Source organism: Pieris rapae, chromosome 5, assembly GCF_905147795.1.
Source record: "Pieris rapae chromosome 5, ilPieRapa1.1, whole genome shotgun sequence".
NCBI lineage: Eukaryota > Metazoa > Arthropoda > Insecta > Lepidoptera > Pieridae > Pieris > Pieris rapae.
The window spans coordinates 7,792,292-7,812,892 of record NC_059513.1 but is presented as its reverse complement, the minus strand read 5'-3'; the positions used below and the strand labels follow the sequence as shown (position 1 = coordinate 7,812,892).

At 30.8% G+C, this 20,601-nt stretch overlaps 1 protein-coding gene across 2 annotated transcripts; it reads right to left on the bottom strand.

Annotated features, from left to right (window-relative positions):
* Positions 1-614: 614 nt before the first annotated feature.
* LOC111004257 lies at positions 615-19,304 on the bottom strand. 2 transcript variants are annotated; one of them, XM_022275198.2, is made up of 8 exons: positions 19,018-19,304; positions 16,938-17,119; positions 11,877-12,097; positions 10,194-10,634; positions 4,645-4,909; positions 4,387-4,486; positions 3,703-3,886; positions 615-1,536 (listed from the first exon to the last, which is right to left on the bottom strand). In XM_022275198.2, the coding sequence occupies exons 1-8, from the start codon at positions 19,120-19,122 to the stop codon at positions 1,076-1,078; spliced, it is 1,959 nt and encodes a 652-aa protein (XP_022130890.2). In that variant the 5' UTR covers positions 19,123-19,304; the 3' UTR covers positions 615-1,075. The 2 variants fall into 2 exon arrangements, with proteins under 2 accessions (XP_022130890.2, XP_022130891.1); XM_022275199.2 differs by lacking the exon at positions 19,018-19,304 and adding an exon at positions 18,348-18,781.
* Between the last annotated feature and the right edge of the window lie 1,297 nt (positions 19,305-20,601).

Below are 20,601 nucleotides of genomic sequence, written 5' to 3'. Positions count from 1 at the left end.
CAACGATGACGACACTTGTATAATATAAGTAATGTTTTTGCCTGTATAATCCTAATACTGACAAGGGTTTGAGGGGAGTTTAGTTGTTTATGGTCAAAAAATAATGTGTACGTTATTGTTAAGAAGTAACATAAATCGCAGAATGATTAACACATAAAGAATCGACGTTTGTTTACGTACTTACAAACATAGTACGTCACAGGGATTAGTGCGACGCCAACTTGCCCAGAAAGGCATTTTAAAATGACATTTTGTGTAGTTTCTAAGGTATATCAGTGACTATTTTATCAAATAAATAAATAAAATACATAATCAGCCTTGCACTACACTAGAAGGCAGCTAAATTAACAAAATAAGGAATATGAATCGATGTGTATTATACTACTCAAAATGTAACAAATTATTGTTAGTTTGTGTTAAAAGATAAAATATCAAGAATAAATAAAACTCACTATTCATTTATTCATTAGTAATAAGTAGGATCCGTTGGAAATATAATGTCTCTAAACTTAATTTTTTCCCGTTACCTAGCAATGTAATGTAATCTTTAATGAAATATTCAATAACAATGGTGTTATTAGTAGGCATGGTCAGAGACAAATGAAAGATAAAGCAATATCTCATATTTTATTAAACATTCACATTGCAAATACAACGATTTCCTATCGACACATCTTATTGTAACCAAATATTAAAGAATACTTAAAACTAAAATATTACGATAACACTGAAGATCATAACTTAATTGCACCGAAAAAAGAAATGCTTAAATAAAAAAAGCTAAAAAAATATCGCAAAAGATATATTAAATCTATAAAATAAATATAATCTAAATAATGGACAAGATTTCCTTAGCCTACATAATTATTCCTTAATAAACCTTAACTTTGATTGATTTAAATTCCGTGAAAATATATGTAATAAAATCTAAACAAAAAAAAAATACTATTTTAAAGGCTCATACAGTTTATGAAAAGGGAACTGTTTTATGTGTACATTTGACTTAAAATCACCAAATTTATAAAAATCTAGTTTTTACTTTCAATAAAATAGTATTTGATCTCAAAAATAAAACTTATATAGCAGTAGTGCCATTGACGACAAAACTGTTCACCTCAGTATTGTTTCTCGAATCGAAATCGAGCTCCTCTACCAAAATGTCCTCATTTTTAACTGGAATCAAGGAAAATGCGTTCAAAAGCTCGCCTATCTTCCGTCCAGTGGAAAGCAAGGTATTGGTTAGAGTGTTGTCATATTCTTCAAGTTTCGGTAAAGCTTTTGGCGATTCGTAGTTTTCTTGTCTGATTATGGGTGCAATGTAATCCGAGCCGTCTCCGTAGTCGAACTCTGTTTTCATACGTTTCTTGTTTGGGGGCCAGTCTTCGTCAATTGGCAGGTCAATGTAGCCTCCGGGAAGCTTGGTTTCGGTTTGTTTGACGACTTGGTAATCGTGGTCGGAATGCGCGCGGTTGAATGTAATCAGCTCGTCCATGTTGAATTCCCCGTCATCTATTACTGCCTCGTCAAGGACCATTTCTAAAAAAAAAGTAAACTGAGTACCAATATATATATATATATATGAAATACGTGTAATTAGCATATAAATCAGATACAGTGCGTATAATTAATAATATAATATACTAGCTGACCTGGCAAACGTCGTCTTGCCAAACTACTACCTTTAACTCAGCGCCATCTGTTAGAATTGTATCAAATAATAAACAAATGTTAATGTTATCGTAATTTTAGTAAGGATGCCTATTTTTTTGAAAATGAAATATAGCCTATGTCACTCAGGAATGATGTAGCTTTCCAACAGTGAAAGAATTTTTCAAATCTGCCAAGTAGTTTCGGAGCCTATTCAATTCATACAAACAAACAAACAAAAAATCAAACCTTTCCTCTTTATAATATTAGTATAGATAACGAACATTTCATATATATAATATATAACAGTTATAAATATGTACGGAATATAAGTCTAGCCACCCAAAACATAGGGTCGTCCCAATTACAGCGCGTAATTAAAAAGTAATTGCATCACTAAATATTTGATAACAGCGCCATCTGTGTTGCAGAATAATAACTAGTATATACGTATTATTAATTTACGTAAAAAAAAAACAATTATAATTTCAAAAGTTTCAAAAAGTTAAGTAACAATTATTAGAGATCTTTTTAGCGGATAAACAGTTTTGTAAAGAATACTTTATAATTTCCGAAGTTACCTACAAACCTACATATTTTATCGTGTTCGACTTTGGATATAAAAACTGTATGAAATGTCAAGCACCGAGATAACTGATATTTCGAGTTTGGTTTGCGTAAACGCCGGCCTTATCAGTCCGGTTACATAAATGACAATTTAACATATTGACGGATTTACTATTGAGTATAAAGAACTTTTTACGGAGGTTCGGGACCTTACTATTACGGGGACTTTTGTAAATAGGATCCCTAAACAAAATTTCTAGATATTTTAAATTGTTCAAGCCTGGACAATACTAGTTCATTTATCGAGTCTAACGGGTTCTACTACTAGATGTATGTACGTTGTAGTAATATTTAATTAAAACATGAAGAAATAAAGGAAAACTATTTTAATGCTAGTCCTAATGATAGTATAGTGAAACAAAGTAACAACTTGAGCAAGCGCTATGAATTGAATTCAAAGCGTACATTTTGGTACTTTCTCTTTACAACTGAACCGTTCAGGACATTCACTAACGTCCGGGTTCATTATTACCATTCGTAATCAAGGGTTGGCAAAAAACTCTTTTTATACATCGTATATAAAAAATACCGTATACTAAACTATGACCCTGATTTCCAAAATAATCTAAGGTGACGCAAAAACTGTATGAAAAGAGTCACTAAATATTTTAATTATACTACAATTTAAATGTTACAGACACCAAAATTAAATTTAACATTCGCGAAAGTTTTATCTTTTTATTGCATGTTGTAAAGTATTTTAGTCAAATCTCTTAGTTTATTAATACTGTCACTTTTTCAATGCTGTGAAATATCGCTTGGGTAACAAAACAATTTAAAAAATCCTAAATAATACAGTAACACAAAAAATTACCTTGAATTTTATTTATCACTATACTAGAACTAATTTCAAATTAATTACATAATTTACATAATAATTTTCTATTTAAAAAATAAGTATACAGACCTAAAGACCGTGAAATTGAAAATTTAGTTATAAATTGTAACAATAAATTTAATAAGAAATGGTTTAAGTGAGCGTATTTGGAACTAAAAGACAGAACAAAGATACATATATGTATCGAAAATTTATAAAATGTATATCTTTATTATCTTTTAAGTATATGTATATAATAGATATACATACAACATACATACTTTATACATAATAGATATACCTACATATCTGTATCATAATTTTGAAAGCGAAATCTATCGTACTTCCAAGAAAATGAAAATGGATTTTGGAGTTACATTTGAATAATATTCACATGTCATGCGTCTTTCACACGGTACTCTGTTGTACTATTTTATTATTTAACAAGCGGTAACTGAGTTGTTAAACTTTGTTTGAACTATATATTATAGTATTGCTATCATTAAAACCCAATTTTAAATGATGACTGTTTGTTTGAAGTATACTTATATTTTTTGGAAGGAGATTAACTAAAAAAACACAATAAAATTGAACAGTATAAAAATCCTTACTGTTTGTAGCAGACAACAGTGCTCTAGTAACTGCAGCTGGAGTTGTGGAAGCCCTTTCATTCCTTCGTACTGGCTCCTCTCGCATTGACGGTAAGGCAACTAACGCCACGGACAACAGGAGAACTAGGAGACATGTTGCTGGCTGCGCTTTGCCGCTAGATGGCGTCACGCCGGTTAATACGCTCTGAAAAAATAATAAAAACTAAGTTTTTTGTATAGAACAAAAATATTCGGGTTTAATGCAAACTTATGATTATGTAGAAACGGAAGAACACGAAAAAAATTAAATGGATTTTTTTATTACTAATTTTTTAATGTCTGTTCAATGATTTCGTTTTGTTTTTGTATTGATTTTGAATTTTTTTTTTAAGTAAAAGAATTTGTACTGTGTTGCCCTTCAGTAGTCTTAGTGGATTTATAATGTTTAAGCAAAAATAAACAAATGAAGGTAAGCCGTAAATAGTACGAGTTGTACAATAACTTGGCAGTCGCAGTCTCAGGTATGAGAGTCGCACGCTGAAGCCACTAACTAGGCTTACACTCGTTCAATAATATATCGTAGTACAAATACCTATATATATAACATGGATAAATGACATAGGCATGAAAAACAAAAATGTATCGTTTTTAAATTAGGATCTTGGACGTAAATTAATAAAATCGTAAAATAAATCATAAAATTACCTGTAACCTCTTCAATTGTTGCGTAAGAGTCTGGTTCTGTGACTGTAGCAGTTTGATCCTCTTCATCAAGGTTTGATTATCAGCTGTGCATTGTTTGACCCTGGAAATATAAAGTAGTTACTGCTTACATTACATACATATGTTTTAGGTGTAATTATGCTAGGATAAGAAACGAATATATTTAAAAAAAATCAAGAAATTAAATCATTATAACTATCAGATGGGAGGATAATCTATTGTAAAAATAAATATAGGCACCTGTCTTCTAATCCATCAACATATTCCTTCTTGCGTTTCCTAGAATCTTGGGCAGAGATCTTATTCCTGATCTTGCGTCGTATCCTTTTCAATTCCCTTTCTTCGTGCTTTGTAAGCGGGTAGCTCGTTGGCAGAGTAATCCCCTCCTTTGCTAGTAAACGGCGTTCTTCAGATGTAAGAACGAGACGAGGATATCCATTTCTTCCGTCGTGAATTTGGTCCTTCTGATCTGAATCATCGTCGCTGTGTTCGCTGCCTGAGTCATCTAAGGAAATAAATGAGAAATTAACCGGTCCTCTCGAAAGCCACGTTGCTGTTTACACGATGCATCGCGTTGGAGCTTTTATGATGCAATATTTTGATGCGCGCTGACACACTGTTACGAAGTGAGTCACATGATAATGAATCTAAGCAATTTGTTTACTTTTTTTAAGTATGAAAATTTATATTACTAGGTCTAAGGAAGGAAACAATTAACTCTGCTGTTTACATTTGGACCTCTACTGATTTAAACTCACAATTATGTTACACAATAGTTTACATCGTGTTTCGTTACATATCTTTATTAAAATATGAAAATGTATTGAAACTAACTAAAATGAAGGACAGATATTTTCGCATCGGATCCTCTCGGTTGCCACGTTATTGTTCAAGACGTGGAGCTTTATGATGCAATATTGTGATAATTTTGATATAAGTGATCATAGGTAAACAAATCTACTGTCTCTGTATTTCTTTATAGAACAAAAACATAGTACTTGACGATAAATACGATTGTATTATAATATTTTGTTTGATTATTGCATTTTGTTTATTTTATTTTAGATAGTGTAATTGTATAAGTCGTCATATTCTGTATTTTATATTTATCAATTTACTTATGCACTTTTACTCTCAGTGTTTTATATATGTTGCCTGGAAGAGAGCGCTTGTTACCGATAAGGCCTATTGTCTCTTTATTAATTTATGTTACATGATTGTATACATATGTACTAAGGGACCGTTAAAGTATCACGTAAGCACTATAGAGGGGAAGGCAGTCATTGATTTTCTTATTTGGTAAAACGTCAACAGTAAATATTTACTATTTACATATATTACCCTCAGTCTATACTATGATCATTCGAACAAAAAATTTGCTAACTTTTGCTGACAAGAGGAAAGGGGGATAAATTGCAGTAAATCTAAGCTGATTTACGTCAGCCCGTAATAATTGAACGGCCCCTAATAATGTTACAAAGTGTTAATATAAATTATATACTTAGTAGTACAGTGAATGACATATGTGATAGTGATATATGTAGTCGTAGGTCTTAGGAAACAAATAAAGACCGCACTGTTGTGTTCACATTGGATCTTTTAGAATGAAATATTCTGAGGCGTGACATTGACAAGAACGTGGTCAAAGGAGCGAATTATGTACACATTTTAACTTAAATTTTCCAAGAAACGTGTAAAGAAATGCAATTTTCTGTATTCTGTATCATACGTGTTTCGATCGAATACACAATTTCCTAGCATGTTTAGAATATTTCAGTGAAACTTTTGCAGAAATTTTGTCAATCAATAAAATACAGACAGAACACAGAAGCTACTCAAAGCGAAAGAAAGAAATCTTTAACATCATTTAAGTACAAAAACTAAATTGAGATCTTATCTTTACCTTTTCCTATACATTTAACTCAAATATTGTGTATATTGTTGTTATATAATGTCATATTATGTTCTTCCCCAAGAAGGAAAACCCATCTTACGAATAAGCTATAATATAACGCTTGGTTACACTTATAACCTGGCTTTATCGCCTGACCCCTATTACATTTTATTATCAAAGGTTTTTACATGACTGCGTGCGAATAACTATACTTAAATGATTTTATTATTACACCTATTCATATAGACGTTGGTTAACATTATCAGGGACTAAAATAATCTTAATCTCTAGGGAATAAAAAGAAATCGAAATGTGGATATTGTTAGCTAATATTTTATTAACTAAAGAGTTCGATTACGAACTTTGTATGAAATATAACTGGCTGACTAGATTAAAAAGGAAACCAAAAACGCGTGAAATGTTTTTTTTTATAGAGGTCATACACCAATGACTAATTTTATTTCGATTGATTAAAAATTGTCTTATTAGTAGCTTGCTTCATTAGCTTAGGTAGAACGTTTATCTACTATTTTTTAATATAGATTATTATTATATTGGTCTGATTAATTTATATCGTATATAACCTTATTTCAATTACAACCTTATTATATAACTTATTTTCTCAACACGAGTTGCACGGATAGCGTTCGTTACTTTGTTATTCATCGAAAAGTAGATATTATATAATTGTTCACCTATTTTGATAATACTCAAGGACTGATAATGATTAATTCTTATTTTTACATAAAAAGTAGTGACATTTATTAAGTACGATCCGAGTTTTTTGCAAGTTTAAAAAGGGATCAAGATAACGTATTGAACAATTCTGAATATGCGTCTCTAGTACGGTGAGTCATAATACAAGTATTTAAGCAAGGCGAATTGAAAGAGTTCAGAATTTCAAATCGCGATAGGGAAATTACGTGTGTTAAATTGCGAATGTATTAAAAAGTGATAACAGAGAGGTTTGCTTCAATTCTAAGCTCGAATAGGCGATTCCCCATTGGTAAGAATAGTAACATTTCAAGCATAATTCATAATTTAATTATTCTAATACATCGCAAAGATATTTCTGTTTGTCGAACTATTTAGCCGTGGGTACTGTTAACTTTGAATCATATAAATATAAAATAATATTATAAAGAACGAGTACACTTACATTAGTGACCACTGCTGCCTATGGCCTGCCCACATTATCAATTGTCTCACTAGTTTTAGTAGTTTTCATAGCAGTTCAGTTCTATTTGAATAGTTTTGTTATTACACTAAATAACTTTAATAAATTCGTGTTCCCAATATTCGAGTAAAAAAACGGTAGTTCGAGAGTACTCATATACCGCGATTTAATTTTTTTTTTAATTTTTCTGATAACTGGTGTGGTTACCTATGAGAAAAATTCGACTTGACGTCGACTTTTGGGACACCGGTATAATGCGGTCTGGGTCTACAGCGTTGTAGATTACTGTATTCGCCCAAAGATTTCTTAATTTCCGTTACGAACGTTAAATGTAGATTTTTATAAGACAATATTCTAACACTAACCTAAATTGTTAGAAAATTATAAATAATCGTTACAGTTAAAGAATTACACGCTTTCTTAACTTGAAAAGTAATTAACGTTAAAAAATAGTTGCTATCATGTTTTTCACTTATATTCAAAACTTTTTAATATATTATTAAACATAAAAACTACGGAAAACAATTTAAATTGAAAGTTTATTAGAATTATTTAACAAAAGTAACATTTAATTTCACTAATGAATTATACTCTGCTTAGTTCTCATAGTAGGCACACAGATACCTAAAAGATAATAATTATTATTATTAAATGTTTTCGTAACATATCTATTTAAGCGCCAAAAATGTAAATTGTCTAACATAACATTGAGTGAACCTTTAAATATTCTGCGCGCGCTCAAGTCCATTGACCGAATCTCAGCTAACGGCATAGTGTAATAGAGTAAATCAAACAATTGACTCTGTGAATGAGTCAATCAACCGACATTTAGCGTCTATACATTTCTATTAGTGGGACCCAAGAACTCGAAAAGGCAGGCAGCAAATAAGAAATTAAATAACCAGGAGGTGAACCCCGCATAGTAGTAAATTTCACGGCAATTTTCACGTATAATATCTTATTGCTAGGTTTCTTAAAAATGTATATTATAACTTACTATTTATACTTCTTTTGGCGCGTTAGGGAAAAATTATAGAGTAAATGTTTACGATGCGCATGCACACCGTTACAAAAACCGACACCCTGAATTTAGCTATAGTCAACATTTTAGTTTTTTGTTATAAATAAACTGTAACTAGATAATGGGTTATAATAAAACTTTAAATGTATTAAATACATTTTTTCTATTGCTAGTGTCGGTTTTAATACAAACGTGGGATAATTTTTTTTAAATAATTTTATCTCGTCGCCAGAGAAGCATAACTTCTAACGCGTATACATAAATACACACACGTTTTATTTTAAACATTTTTTGAAATGTGTATATTTTAAATTTATAATTTTAATTAGATTTGTTTTCAAGTCGAATATTGTGGTTAACTGTGGCTAGTTAAATCTAGCATTATATATTAAAAATAGGAAAAGGAAATAAATATTAATTGACAGAACGTAGTATATATTATTCTGGATAATTCGACCATACCAAAACCTTGCATCGAGATAGAGCAAATTAAGTAAGATATTTTAAATTAGAAGAAAAATTTTAGGTCTTACTGACTGATTTCTAACACAGCGCAAACAGTTTGACTGGAAGACAAAGAGGAGTTAAATCATTATTTAAAAAATGACGTAATCCAAAAAATATTTGATAGTAAAATGAATATGCAATAATAGAAAACCAGATACCTTTAGAACGATATACATTACAAAGATCAAGTCGGTGATTCAGAACCTTTTAACCTACTTTAAAAGAGAATGTAAGAGACAGTGAGACTGGTCTGGCTTTTACGGTATCGTGTTATAACTATGAAAGTATCTGTCAGGTTTAAAAGCTAATGACTTTCTTAATAGATTGTAAGCATTTTTTTATACGACATTATAGTCATTCAATTCATGATCACTTATAGTGGTATAAACCTATAAACGTGATATATGTAACTTCTAATTCATATATTACCCAATGAAAAAATAAAATAAATAAAAATGATAAACAATACTGTTAACATTACTGTGGACATATGTCAGAATATAATAAATGCAATTTTATTAATTTACAGGAAGAGCAATTAAAATATTAAGAAATCTTGATAGCGCTATTAAACTTGTAATACTCGATATACTAATAAGTCATACTGGGAGAAAATGTACTTGTCATTGTCTGACCACAGATTTAGTACAGGTTGCCAATGGGCTCAGCTGATGATAAGTGATAATGATAATACTGGCAGACGGCTCGCAAGTGTGTTGTCGGCCTTTCAGGAAATGCAAAGTGTGCCATTTGCTGATACGGTTTTAAGAAAGTTATAATATATTTAAAAACGAAACCCTGGGTCTTCTCCAGTTAGTTAATTATTCCTCAAACGTCAGTCCAACAGCAACGTCATAACTAAAGTACTCATCTGTCTCTTTTCATCACAGGGTAAAAAACTTTTGACAGAAAGAGACGAGTGCGTTAGTTAAGAGCGCAATGAACTGATTATTTTTTTATGAATCTAATGGACCCAGGTTCTTAAGTACATTTTTTTTGTTCACCTTTACAAAAAGTAGCATAACGGTCAATATCACCGAAGATAACATGAAAGTCATACAAATGATTGATTACTACGTTACTATACATTCTTCTGTAATCTGTATTCTGAGATGGTTTTTGTCGATGTCGTCATAAACATCCTATATATACTATACTAAAAATGAAAGAGTCTATAAAAAATAACTTACCGCAATTCACATTGCTGTCATATTCGTAATCACTTCTCGATTCTTCGTGCCGTTTACTCTGTGACAGCAAATTGGCAGCTGCAATTTTAATATTCGAAGCATTTTTCAAATCGGCTGCATTTATTATTTTTATCGATTTCAAATCTTTCATATCCTTTATTGTCACTGGCAACAATATTGATCTGGGGTTGCCAGCCATAGGAGCTACGCGGATAACTCTTCTCTGTGGCGCGACTGATTCCACAGGTTTCGAGTAGACTTTAGTTTGTGGATTTATCACTTGTATGTTGGCAACTTTCATCGGCTTCTGTGGTTGAGCTTTGACAACTAGTTGGGGTTTCTGTACTGATGTGGCGGGAATTTTTATTGTTGGCCTTTGAACTTTCGCCTGAACTGTCACTTGACTTGAGCTGGAAGAGCGACGCTTTCTCTCCGTCTTGACTAAAATTAAAATTGATACTTTAATTACCATAGCTTGACAATAGATTACTTTTAACATAAAAAGTTCTCGCGTATATGTTAAGGCTTCCTAACTACTTGCTGATGGAAATACTTAATATGTATAATTAACATTTATACTGATCATGAAATAGATTTTAAAAATTATTATTGACCAAATTTATTTCCTAAGTCTTGATAAACTCCACAATAGAATTATAATTCTGTGTATCAATAATTTTATCAGACAGAAGATTAGTGGTATCTAGGGGCCGAGCATTGTAATACAATTATCTTTACAACATTTAGTGTTTTTTTTTCCGTTCCGTGTATAACAAATAGAAGTTTATTAAGTTGGAACGCCTTCTTAAGTGGGATTTACCCCAAGCCAGAGCTATACCGCCAGGAAGTATAAACGCGATATCAATTTAAAAATGAAACAATAAGTAACTCTGGTGATCTCTGATACAAAAACATCGGTTAAAATAAGACTTAGTGAAATTTAAGTCACCCTTGCAAGTAACAAAAATTTTAACATAGCCATAATTTAAAAGAAACAGTTCACCAAAGTAATACAATGCGTCGATACAAAATTGCCGAATTATTTTAAAATTATTTTATAAAATTTTCATACGATTCTGTAATTTTAGCGTTTTTTATTAAAGCGATTTAGATAAAACTAATTTATTTATGCCACCCGTAGAGTTAAACTTTTCAAATTTGTTTTTCGTAAATTTAACACTGTGTTGCGTTAATACCGCGATCAAAGATAATTTGATTTCTGAGCTAAAATAAGTACTATATAAATCAGAGAACACCTCTTTCTGGTGTTTTAAGATAAAGCTTGCAAGGACGTTATACAATTGTATCCGATCTAGTCGCCTTGGCTTAATCATCATACATATAAAATTCATACTACGACTGTCGTCTTGCACGTATATCTGGATTGTCTACATTTGCCTTCCTTACTTTCTATCCCATGAGGTTATCTATTTAGCATTAATTTGTATGTAACTTAGAACAAGCAATTTATTTCCGATAGTAATTCCCTATTTTGTAAAATGGGTTTGTTACAATGCAGTCTTTGTTGCTATGATTGGAGTAAACCAAAGTAGGGTTTGCATGGACATTAAAATCAATTCATAAACCATACGAAATTGATACATATAAACAAAACATGGAAATTTTCCTCAATAAATACACAATAATATAAATTGCGCAATAGTCGCAACTGTTCAAACATACCTGGGAATGTATTGATGAAGCTGGGTACAACATTCTGTTCGAAATCCAAAATATCAAAATCTGTAGAGCTGGAGTTATCATTGATAATTACATCTCGGCCCGGGCTTGTAGATCCATCATTGATGATTACATTTTGACCAGGGCTCATGGGCTTAGGGGCATTGACCTCTTCGTCGCACGAGTTTTGCATGAGATACGGCGATAGTTGTTGTTCGAAATCGCTGTTAGAAAAAAAATATAAATATTTATATAGATAAAAATATCCAGAGGATTGTTACTAAAGCGGGGGGTTCCAAGACTCTTGGGGGGGGGGGGGCGAGTTTATTTTAAAAGAGGGTTGCAGTCTGTTGAAAAATAATACATAAACTACATATAGAATACAATAGATTTTTTTATCAATATAGTGTTGTATTACATAAATACTTATACGGGACCAATGACGGTCAATGAAGGCTGTCGCAATCGCAACTTAACTTAGCTTTTTCGTGAGTAGCGACATAAAAATGGTTGAGAAACGATGATCCAGTGAAATAGTATAATGAGAATTCATTTTATTCGTACAGAATACTCAATTTTAATAAACCCCCAACAGATGTAACCGTTATTTGCAAGGGTATTCGGGTCTGTATATTTCTCCTAGTTTAATATTACGCATACAAATGTTTCCTTTGAAAGACTTCCGCAAAGTTGAAAGGCATAAAATAGTATATAAGTAGGTGATGTGAAAATAGAATAATGTACGTGGCATTATAAACCAGCAATGACGCAATAAAGCGCAGTATGACGAAGTAAAGGCATAATATCACATATAAATACCCCGTAAGAAGTTATTTTCAAGTAATATTGACACAAATGATTTTTCAATCAATCTCCTTGGCCTCTTTTAGGTTTCATTATGTTAATACAACGACAAAGCAATACTGTTAAACATCATTTTTTAATTAAAACATTTTGTGTCATTTTTTACGTCACTTTGTACGTCAAACAAAATAGTCGAAGTACTACTGCTATTTATTTTCAAATGGCACGAGGCTGTAAAGGACAAACTCTGATTCAACCTTCTGTAGAAATTATTTCAAGCGTTCAATAAAAACTTGAGGAAGGGTTTCTGTAACGACGATATTTTACATCAAGGCAAGTAAGTGATCGCAAGTAAACTATAAAATTTTCGCCTCTAAGGAAGTAATTTAATCTTCCATATTTGTAAAATTGAAGGGAAACGAAATTGGTATAAAATTATATTTTAACTCCTACGATGATTTTTCAAATTTATTTACCAGTTTTGGTTAAAATTCAACCGAATGGTTAATCAAAAAAGTGAAAATTCCGATAAAAATTATACTATTGGCAGGATTTCTTTATATTTAACATCATTATAAAGAAATTATGCCAATTTCTTTTCATTATTCATAGAATAGTTAGTGTTGTTCAGGTACTAAAAATAGTGATGAAGTGATTATTTTGTATCGAAATTAATGAAATATGATTTAAGAATTTATTTCATCTACTTTGTAAGGAAACACGTACGTAAAAATCTTAGATTTCCACGTGTTTCACGCAAACTACATATTTTATTTAAATCAAACCTGTTATTCAAATTCCAGCTTCGTATTTTTAAGGCATGAGATGAAATCACATAATACCAAATTAATTTCCACTGGTCAAGAACCTGTTAAGTTTGCTTCGTATCTTAGAAAGTGAATGAACTTGACTTTCTTGTTTAAATAAATCATGGTTGTGTAAAGTCCTGGATTGTGTTGTAATATTAATTTAATTTGAATTAAGAGTTGTATAATATTTACTAAGCAAACTTTCGTTAAGTAATTCGAGCAGACTATTGGGTATATAAAAATGAAACAGATATATCAAGTCAAGAAAATGAAGATACTAAGCTTATTTCTAGTACAAAATTTCACGCGTCCAACCGTAATACGGCGTTGTATAAATAAAAAAAACTGATAACAGTCTCTTATAGTACCTTGTATCATTTATCCACGGCAATGTGTTTTGGGATTGAAATCAATATTAATTTATTGAGATTTATGTCCACTTATGAATTAGAAATAGACATATTTATTATGATTGGCTTACAATTCAATAATTTTTTTATCGCGAGGCCCTCGTTGACAACGTCGAGTTATGTAAATATGTACGTTATTATCAGTTACGAAATATTTAAACTATTGAATGAACCTGTGGCACTGAAAAATATTTACCATAGACCGATTTACCCTCTACTTTGAGTGAGTTTTTAATATCCGTAATATTTTAATACTCCAAACTACGGCTGCCAATTGTAGCTTATTGAAAGGTTCATTGGTTTCCATTTGCATATTAATAAGCGTGTAACACAGTTACCCGGATTTACCAGATCTATGTAATACAATGTATGTTTAAAAACAGCAAGGTGACGGAAAGGATATATAGAAGATAGTACTGATACGAACAAGTAATGATAACATGTGACCTCGATATAACGTCAATTTATTATTTAAAATTCCACAGTGCTTTTTAATTATTTAGTAATTGATCATCGAATCGACTGAGTAGGGCTATAATAAAATTGGAATTCACAAGTCAAAATAAACTTAAAAATATTTTCCTGATTTTGGATTTTTTTAGGTAATTTAGACAAATAAATTTTTAATTTTAAGAACTAAATATTTTTAATTTTAATAGCTTATGTTCCAAAGACCAAAGTTTAAGCAAGTGCTACTCTTTGAACCAATCAGCGGGCAACTTCTAGAAGACTCCATACGTCAAAAATGTATTTGAGTGATTTGAAGAATCTCACCCCTTAGGTATCGAGAGATATGTCCACTATTTCCGAAAGGCACTAGAAACATGTTATGTAAAATAAATTGTTAAATCGAATGTGTTTAAGTGTATATATTTTATATAAGTTAATATTTTCAATGCGTATACATATCTGTAACGAAAATTAACGAATGGGAATAAATCTCCAATATATTACATTAAAATAAGTATTAAGCACATAACTATCGCTAAATTAAAATAAATTCGGTTATGTGGTTAAGTGATTAGAGTAACACAACTCTTGCCATTTTAGTCGACATAGGGTTGTTTGTTCGGCTCTATCGCTAAAGGAAACTGGTCCATAATTGATAATAGAATTTAAATTAATTTCTCATGCTCTTAAATTCAGTCATCTGTGTTTGACGCGCGATGTTTTTTCATAATAAGACAAGCCGGTGTCCTTGAAATGTTTTTCTTTGCAATGCATGTTAATTATACATATACATTGACAGAAAAATTGCAACTATCTGCACGACTAGGATTAGGAATTGCGGGCTGCAAAAATTCGCAACCAAATTCCATGATAGGATGTTTGCCCGTTAAACAAAAAAACTACTATATACTCCTACGCCTTGCAGAGCGTAGTGTGCTGATTCCCATATGCATTATAGGTAATAATTTGAAGTAAAGAAAAGTCTGTTAATTCAAACAACGAAACGCGATTTTAAAACTTGAATTCATCAGTATATTCTGTACTCGACGCAGTGAATAACAATTGTTGTTATAGGAACTCCGCTATTACAGCCAGATAAGCACTTTACACTAAGTATTTTTAAGGAAAACTATTTATTTAGTAGTTTTTGTGAGGACACAATTTTCGCGCCGCGACTACCAGTAATGGATTTATAACAGCAAAACTCGTGCATCGCAGCGAGTTTTTATCTAATAATAAGTACCCAAACATACTTATAAGTTGTAATCCTAGTCATTTATGCCGCGGTACGATTCAAGTGTGGATACTTAGCAAACATTTCGTTGTTGAGCGGTTACGGAAGACCCGTTAACATTACAAATTCCAAATGATTCATCGATATTCATAAAGACAGGTGCGATTTAAATTCCAATGGCGTAATTAAATGCAACAAAGCAGGGTTGAAGACGAATATGACAGATTTCCTTTTTATATGCAAGTTTAATTGTAATAATTATCTAGAGAGACACCTACTACAATTTCTACAGGCAATCTACAAATTGGGGTTATATTTAACATGCCCATTACGGTACACCCGGATAGACACAAAGGTTCAAGTTAATATATAAAAAATGTCATAGCAACAATATTTGCATACATTTAAGTCTACAGTTCAAATGCTAAGTTGCCCGTAAAGGCCATGAACATAATCAGAGGTTGAGGTTGATTCTGATGACATGTTACGTCACGGTAGAATAAGATCCATTGGTTATTATGTTAAATTTGAAATAGGTGTTCTTCTTTTCTGCTAGAACTTTAACACTAAAAATAACGTAAATAAGAAAACATACACTTCTGGTCCGTTCCAGTATTAACTTTTTGTAGGAATCCTCGAAAATGCATTTCGTTTTCAAGCATAAACAATGTGTGGGTAATATGTGTAAAAAAAGTAAATAATTACTGTGAACATAATCACAAAATAAGAAAACAAAAGAGCACCCCCGCTTATAGAGCCAACGTACTACTAGAACGGGCCTTAATGGAGGTAAAAGACAGTATATATAAAGACAGAACTGGACAGACATTTGGCCACAATTCTTGTCCAGGAGATGCTTGTTTAACCGCCGCATATAAGCGATGTTATATCTAAACGTATAAGTTATTGCTTTTGTATGCATAATATAAAAACTTCACATATTTATAATTTACGAAGAAAAATATTGTTGCCACGGGACTGTTATCTTTTATATACATCAAAATGTTATCAGTGCATTTGTGTCATGCATTATCATAGAACATGCTTTAAAATACATTCTAGTTATAAGGTCACAAATTATATTAATAAATTAAACCAGTATGTGAAGCAATACATATTAGTCAGCATTTGAAACCATCTTGAAACACAATCAATTTGCTGACATGTTAAAATAATCATAATTGCATTCTTTGAGATTAAAGATTATTATTACTTGCACTTACAATATACTTTGCTGTTTTCTGCTTATAATCTAATATATTTTATATATATAACACCCAGAAGCAAAATTTATTAGAATGTGCTGGTAAATTTTACGACTTACAAGCAAATATTTAAAAAAAACTAGTATACTTACAATTCAGTTTGATCTGAGGACACCCCACTATCCGAACTGGAACTACTAAGTCCATTAATTTCAGGCTCATTAGGACATAGGTTGAAATCTGGTATGGAGTTTTCTAGAAAATCCAATGAACCCTGCTCCAGAGAAAATATGTTCTCCAGAAAGTCATCCGATGTTGTCTGCCATGAGTCAGACTGTAACAATTTTATAGTTTTAAAAACATATTTCAATAAATCACCAAAATAACTTTCATATCATTTTTCAAACATATAATTTAAATACTGTTTAAATGTTATGCCTATTACTCCTAAGGAAGTCTTGGTACTATTTAATAAATAGCATTTTATAGCATGGGGTAAACACACATTTAAATAAATAGTCTTCTAATGTAAAACATATTTTTAAATTGTGTCTAGTATTCTATTTTAAAATAATACATAAATTAAATAAGTAAGTGAAATAATTGTCACTAAGGAATAAAACAAATGATAAATCATGTAAAGTAATTTATGTACTTTCTTAGACAAAATATTTTATCATTTTTTACATTTGTTAAAGTGAATCAAAACTTTATTTTAGTATCTTCTGCTTTTTGATCATCTTTTGTTTCACAGAAAACCCCAGGAAACTAGGCTGATGTCTAATGTAAACCAAGTGTGACAAAGACACAAATAATAATATGTAAATGGAATACAATTAAAGGGATTAACTAATTTTTATTAATGAATCTGTTATTTGATGATTATGACAACATATAATGCTAACGAATAATCATTAGCATACAGTAATTAAAATTAAAAAATTAAATTTATTAATCGGATATATTCAGGCAGCCTTTTACTTTACATTATGAAACTTACTTTCATTTAAGACTTTTACTTTAAGATAAAGTGAAAGGAAGTGCATTCTACGCAATAGAATTTTAATAAGGTGCAAAAATTATTATAATATTCATATATACTAATCAAATTTGTATAACTTTTAATCAATAGTATCATGAAATTATATAGTTAAAACTTAAAATAAATATACATGTATATATAAAATAATACTATTTTAATATCAAGAATGTTTATAAAGGGGAATGCATCTCAATAGGTTCACTTTAGATTAGTTTAAATTACATTAATTAGTCTAAGTGCTTGCTACTTAAGTATACATATCTATGCATACATCTTTATTAACTTTAGAAATACTTGTTTACATCTTTAAGGGTAGTTTAGCAAAGAAACCTTAAATCATCTTAGATAATATTGACTTATATAATGCTTTGGAAATCTAATATGTTACTGAAGAATATTGATACAATTATTATTCTTGCATTTTATAATGTGTCCAAATTGTGCTATTACTTTTCAACTTCATAAAATTTTGTAAAAAATAATTACTTATAATAAAATAAAAATTTAAAATAAAACAAACCTCTAGCAGTGATAAAAGATCTAGTTTCTTATCCATTTTCCTAGATAGTCATGAGTGTCTGTCAACTCATTCAATCCAATTAACTTAAAATATACCACTTAATGTTTAAAATAAGTAACTATGCACTTGTAAGGACAACTCCAATACAATCAGACACCTTTTCAGTCATAAAATATAGGTACACTATATAATAATTAATTGGCATATGGAAAATGCAACCGCATGGTGCCTTGTTGGCAAACCAATACAACTATAACTTGTTTGTGTTTTGTCACGCCGGTTACACACACGATCACAATCACGCTCGGTGAGAGATACACTGACGGGGAAAATACACAGGCGCGTTTAACACTAATTAGATAAGGAAACCCGTAGATTCGTCAATAAAATGTGCCGGCGCGATAGCCACGTCCGATCCAATAACAAAATGAGCGGGTAACGGTAAAAGTAGGGGCATAGGCCCATGAAAGCAGTTCTACGAGTTACGCCAGTCAAAAATTCATTGCTTCAGCGCGCGCGCGCTTTAATTCACTCGCTTCCTTTCACCAAATAAATTTCCCTATTATTTAACAATCACTGGGTTTACGTTATATATGTAGGTATATAATACCTATTATGTTATCGGTCGTAATTACGAGATTAAGCCTAATTTGAAGTTGTAAGTACGTACCACATTATGCGCGATGCTGTCCATTTTATTGTATTCTACAACTTCTTGATCATTCTTGGATAAGTATTCCCACATTTTATCCATGTCTTCGTTAACAAGAGTCATGATTGCAATAATTCCAATTTGAGGTCATCATTACATAAACCATATCACTTTTCGACGGGCACTATGTTCAGTTAATTGTTTTTCTATTTAACCGCATAATCTAAGAAATAATGCATTTATTAGTTTATAAAAACATGCTGCTGCAATTTTAGTAAATAAAATTTACAAAACATGACTGTGACAAATTGACAGCTTCCAACGTGGAAATAATGACGTCATTGTGCCTGGATGTTGGACACATCTCGTTACATTATTGGTTGATACTGTTTAACACAGAAATATAACAAATTCCAATTGGTCAAAATATTATTGTTTGTATGCATAAAACTGCCATCTAGTGTATAGGCTGATATAGAGGTTGTACGGATTTTGGTACTCTTCTTTATTGATGCATCTTGAATTGACACAACTACTATAATTATTTAAAAAGTCAAAAAATATTAAATTTAAAACGTAAAAAAGAAATTTATATTAATCAATTCTTAGTATCTTTAAAAAGCATGCAATTATTTTGACTTATTTACCTCGCATTACCGCCATCTAGTTTAACAAGCAGAGTCTTGTAAATAAAGTGTAAAGATGCAACATATTTTGATCTGATGTAGTACGAATATTAAACAATGGAACAGATGGCGCTTAATTTTGAAACCATAATAATATATATATATATGATATAAGCTGATAAAATAGGAAATCATGATAAAACTCGTGTTTATGAATTTAAAAGTTAATTTTTAAAATAAATATAAACATATACAATGTAAATATATTATGTCATAAACTTAGCAAACGTATTAAAACTGACCTGAGTCAAGTGGGTATATATGTATATCATTATGGCTATAATATCATTGTGTATATTTTTACTGAAACAAACGACCGTAAATGTGTAAAATATAACATGGCTTTTTTTGATATACAACCACAGAAGACCAAGAAATACTTGTAATAAGAAAATTTATAGAATGTTGATGTTCAAAATGTTACATAAAATGAACCCGTCCTTACGAAACACAATCCGTGTTACAATGATTTTACTAAGAAATTGGATTTAATCTTTTCACAGGGTTATAACCCCTTCTTTGTTATGGGGTTTGAATATGAGACATATACTACGTGTTAGTCCTTTGTTTCTGTAAAATAGCATGTTACATAGTTTGTTCCTTCAAACACTAAAGATAAGCAACAAACTTCAGTTAAATTTTAATTAAATTGTTTTCTAAGACGAATGGAAACGAATCATTGATTCACAAGTTAAATTGTGATAGCCGGCAGATATTTTATGGTCCTCAATTAGTCTGTATGTCCTATACCTATGTGAAATGGGCAGCAGATCAGCATTTCGTATAGACTATAGATAACCGACATTTACATGAACATATAGAACATCAGCGTATATGGCTTTGGATATCATCAGTCAGACTGAGAAAGATTTATTGCGATATAAATTTATTTAATATTAATTAATAATCACGTCAT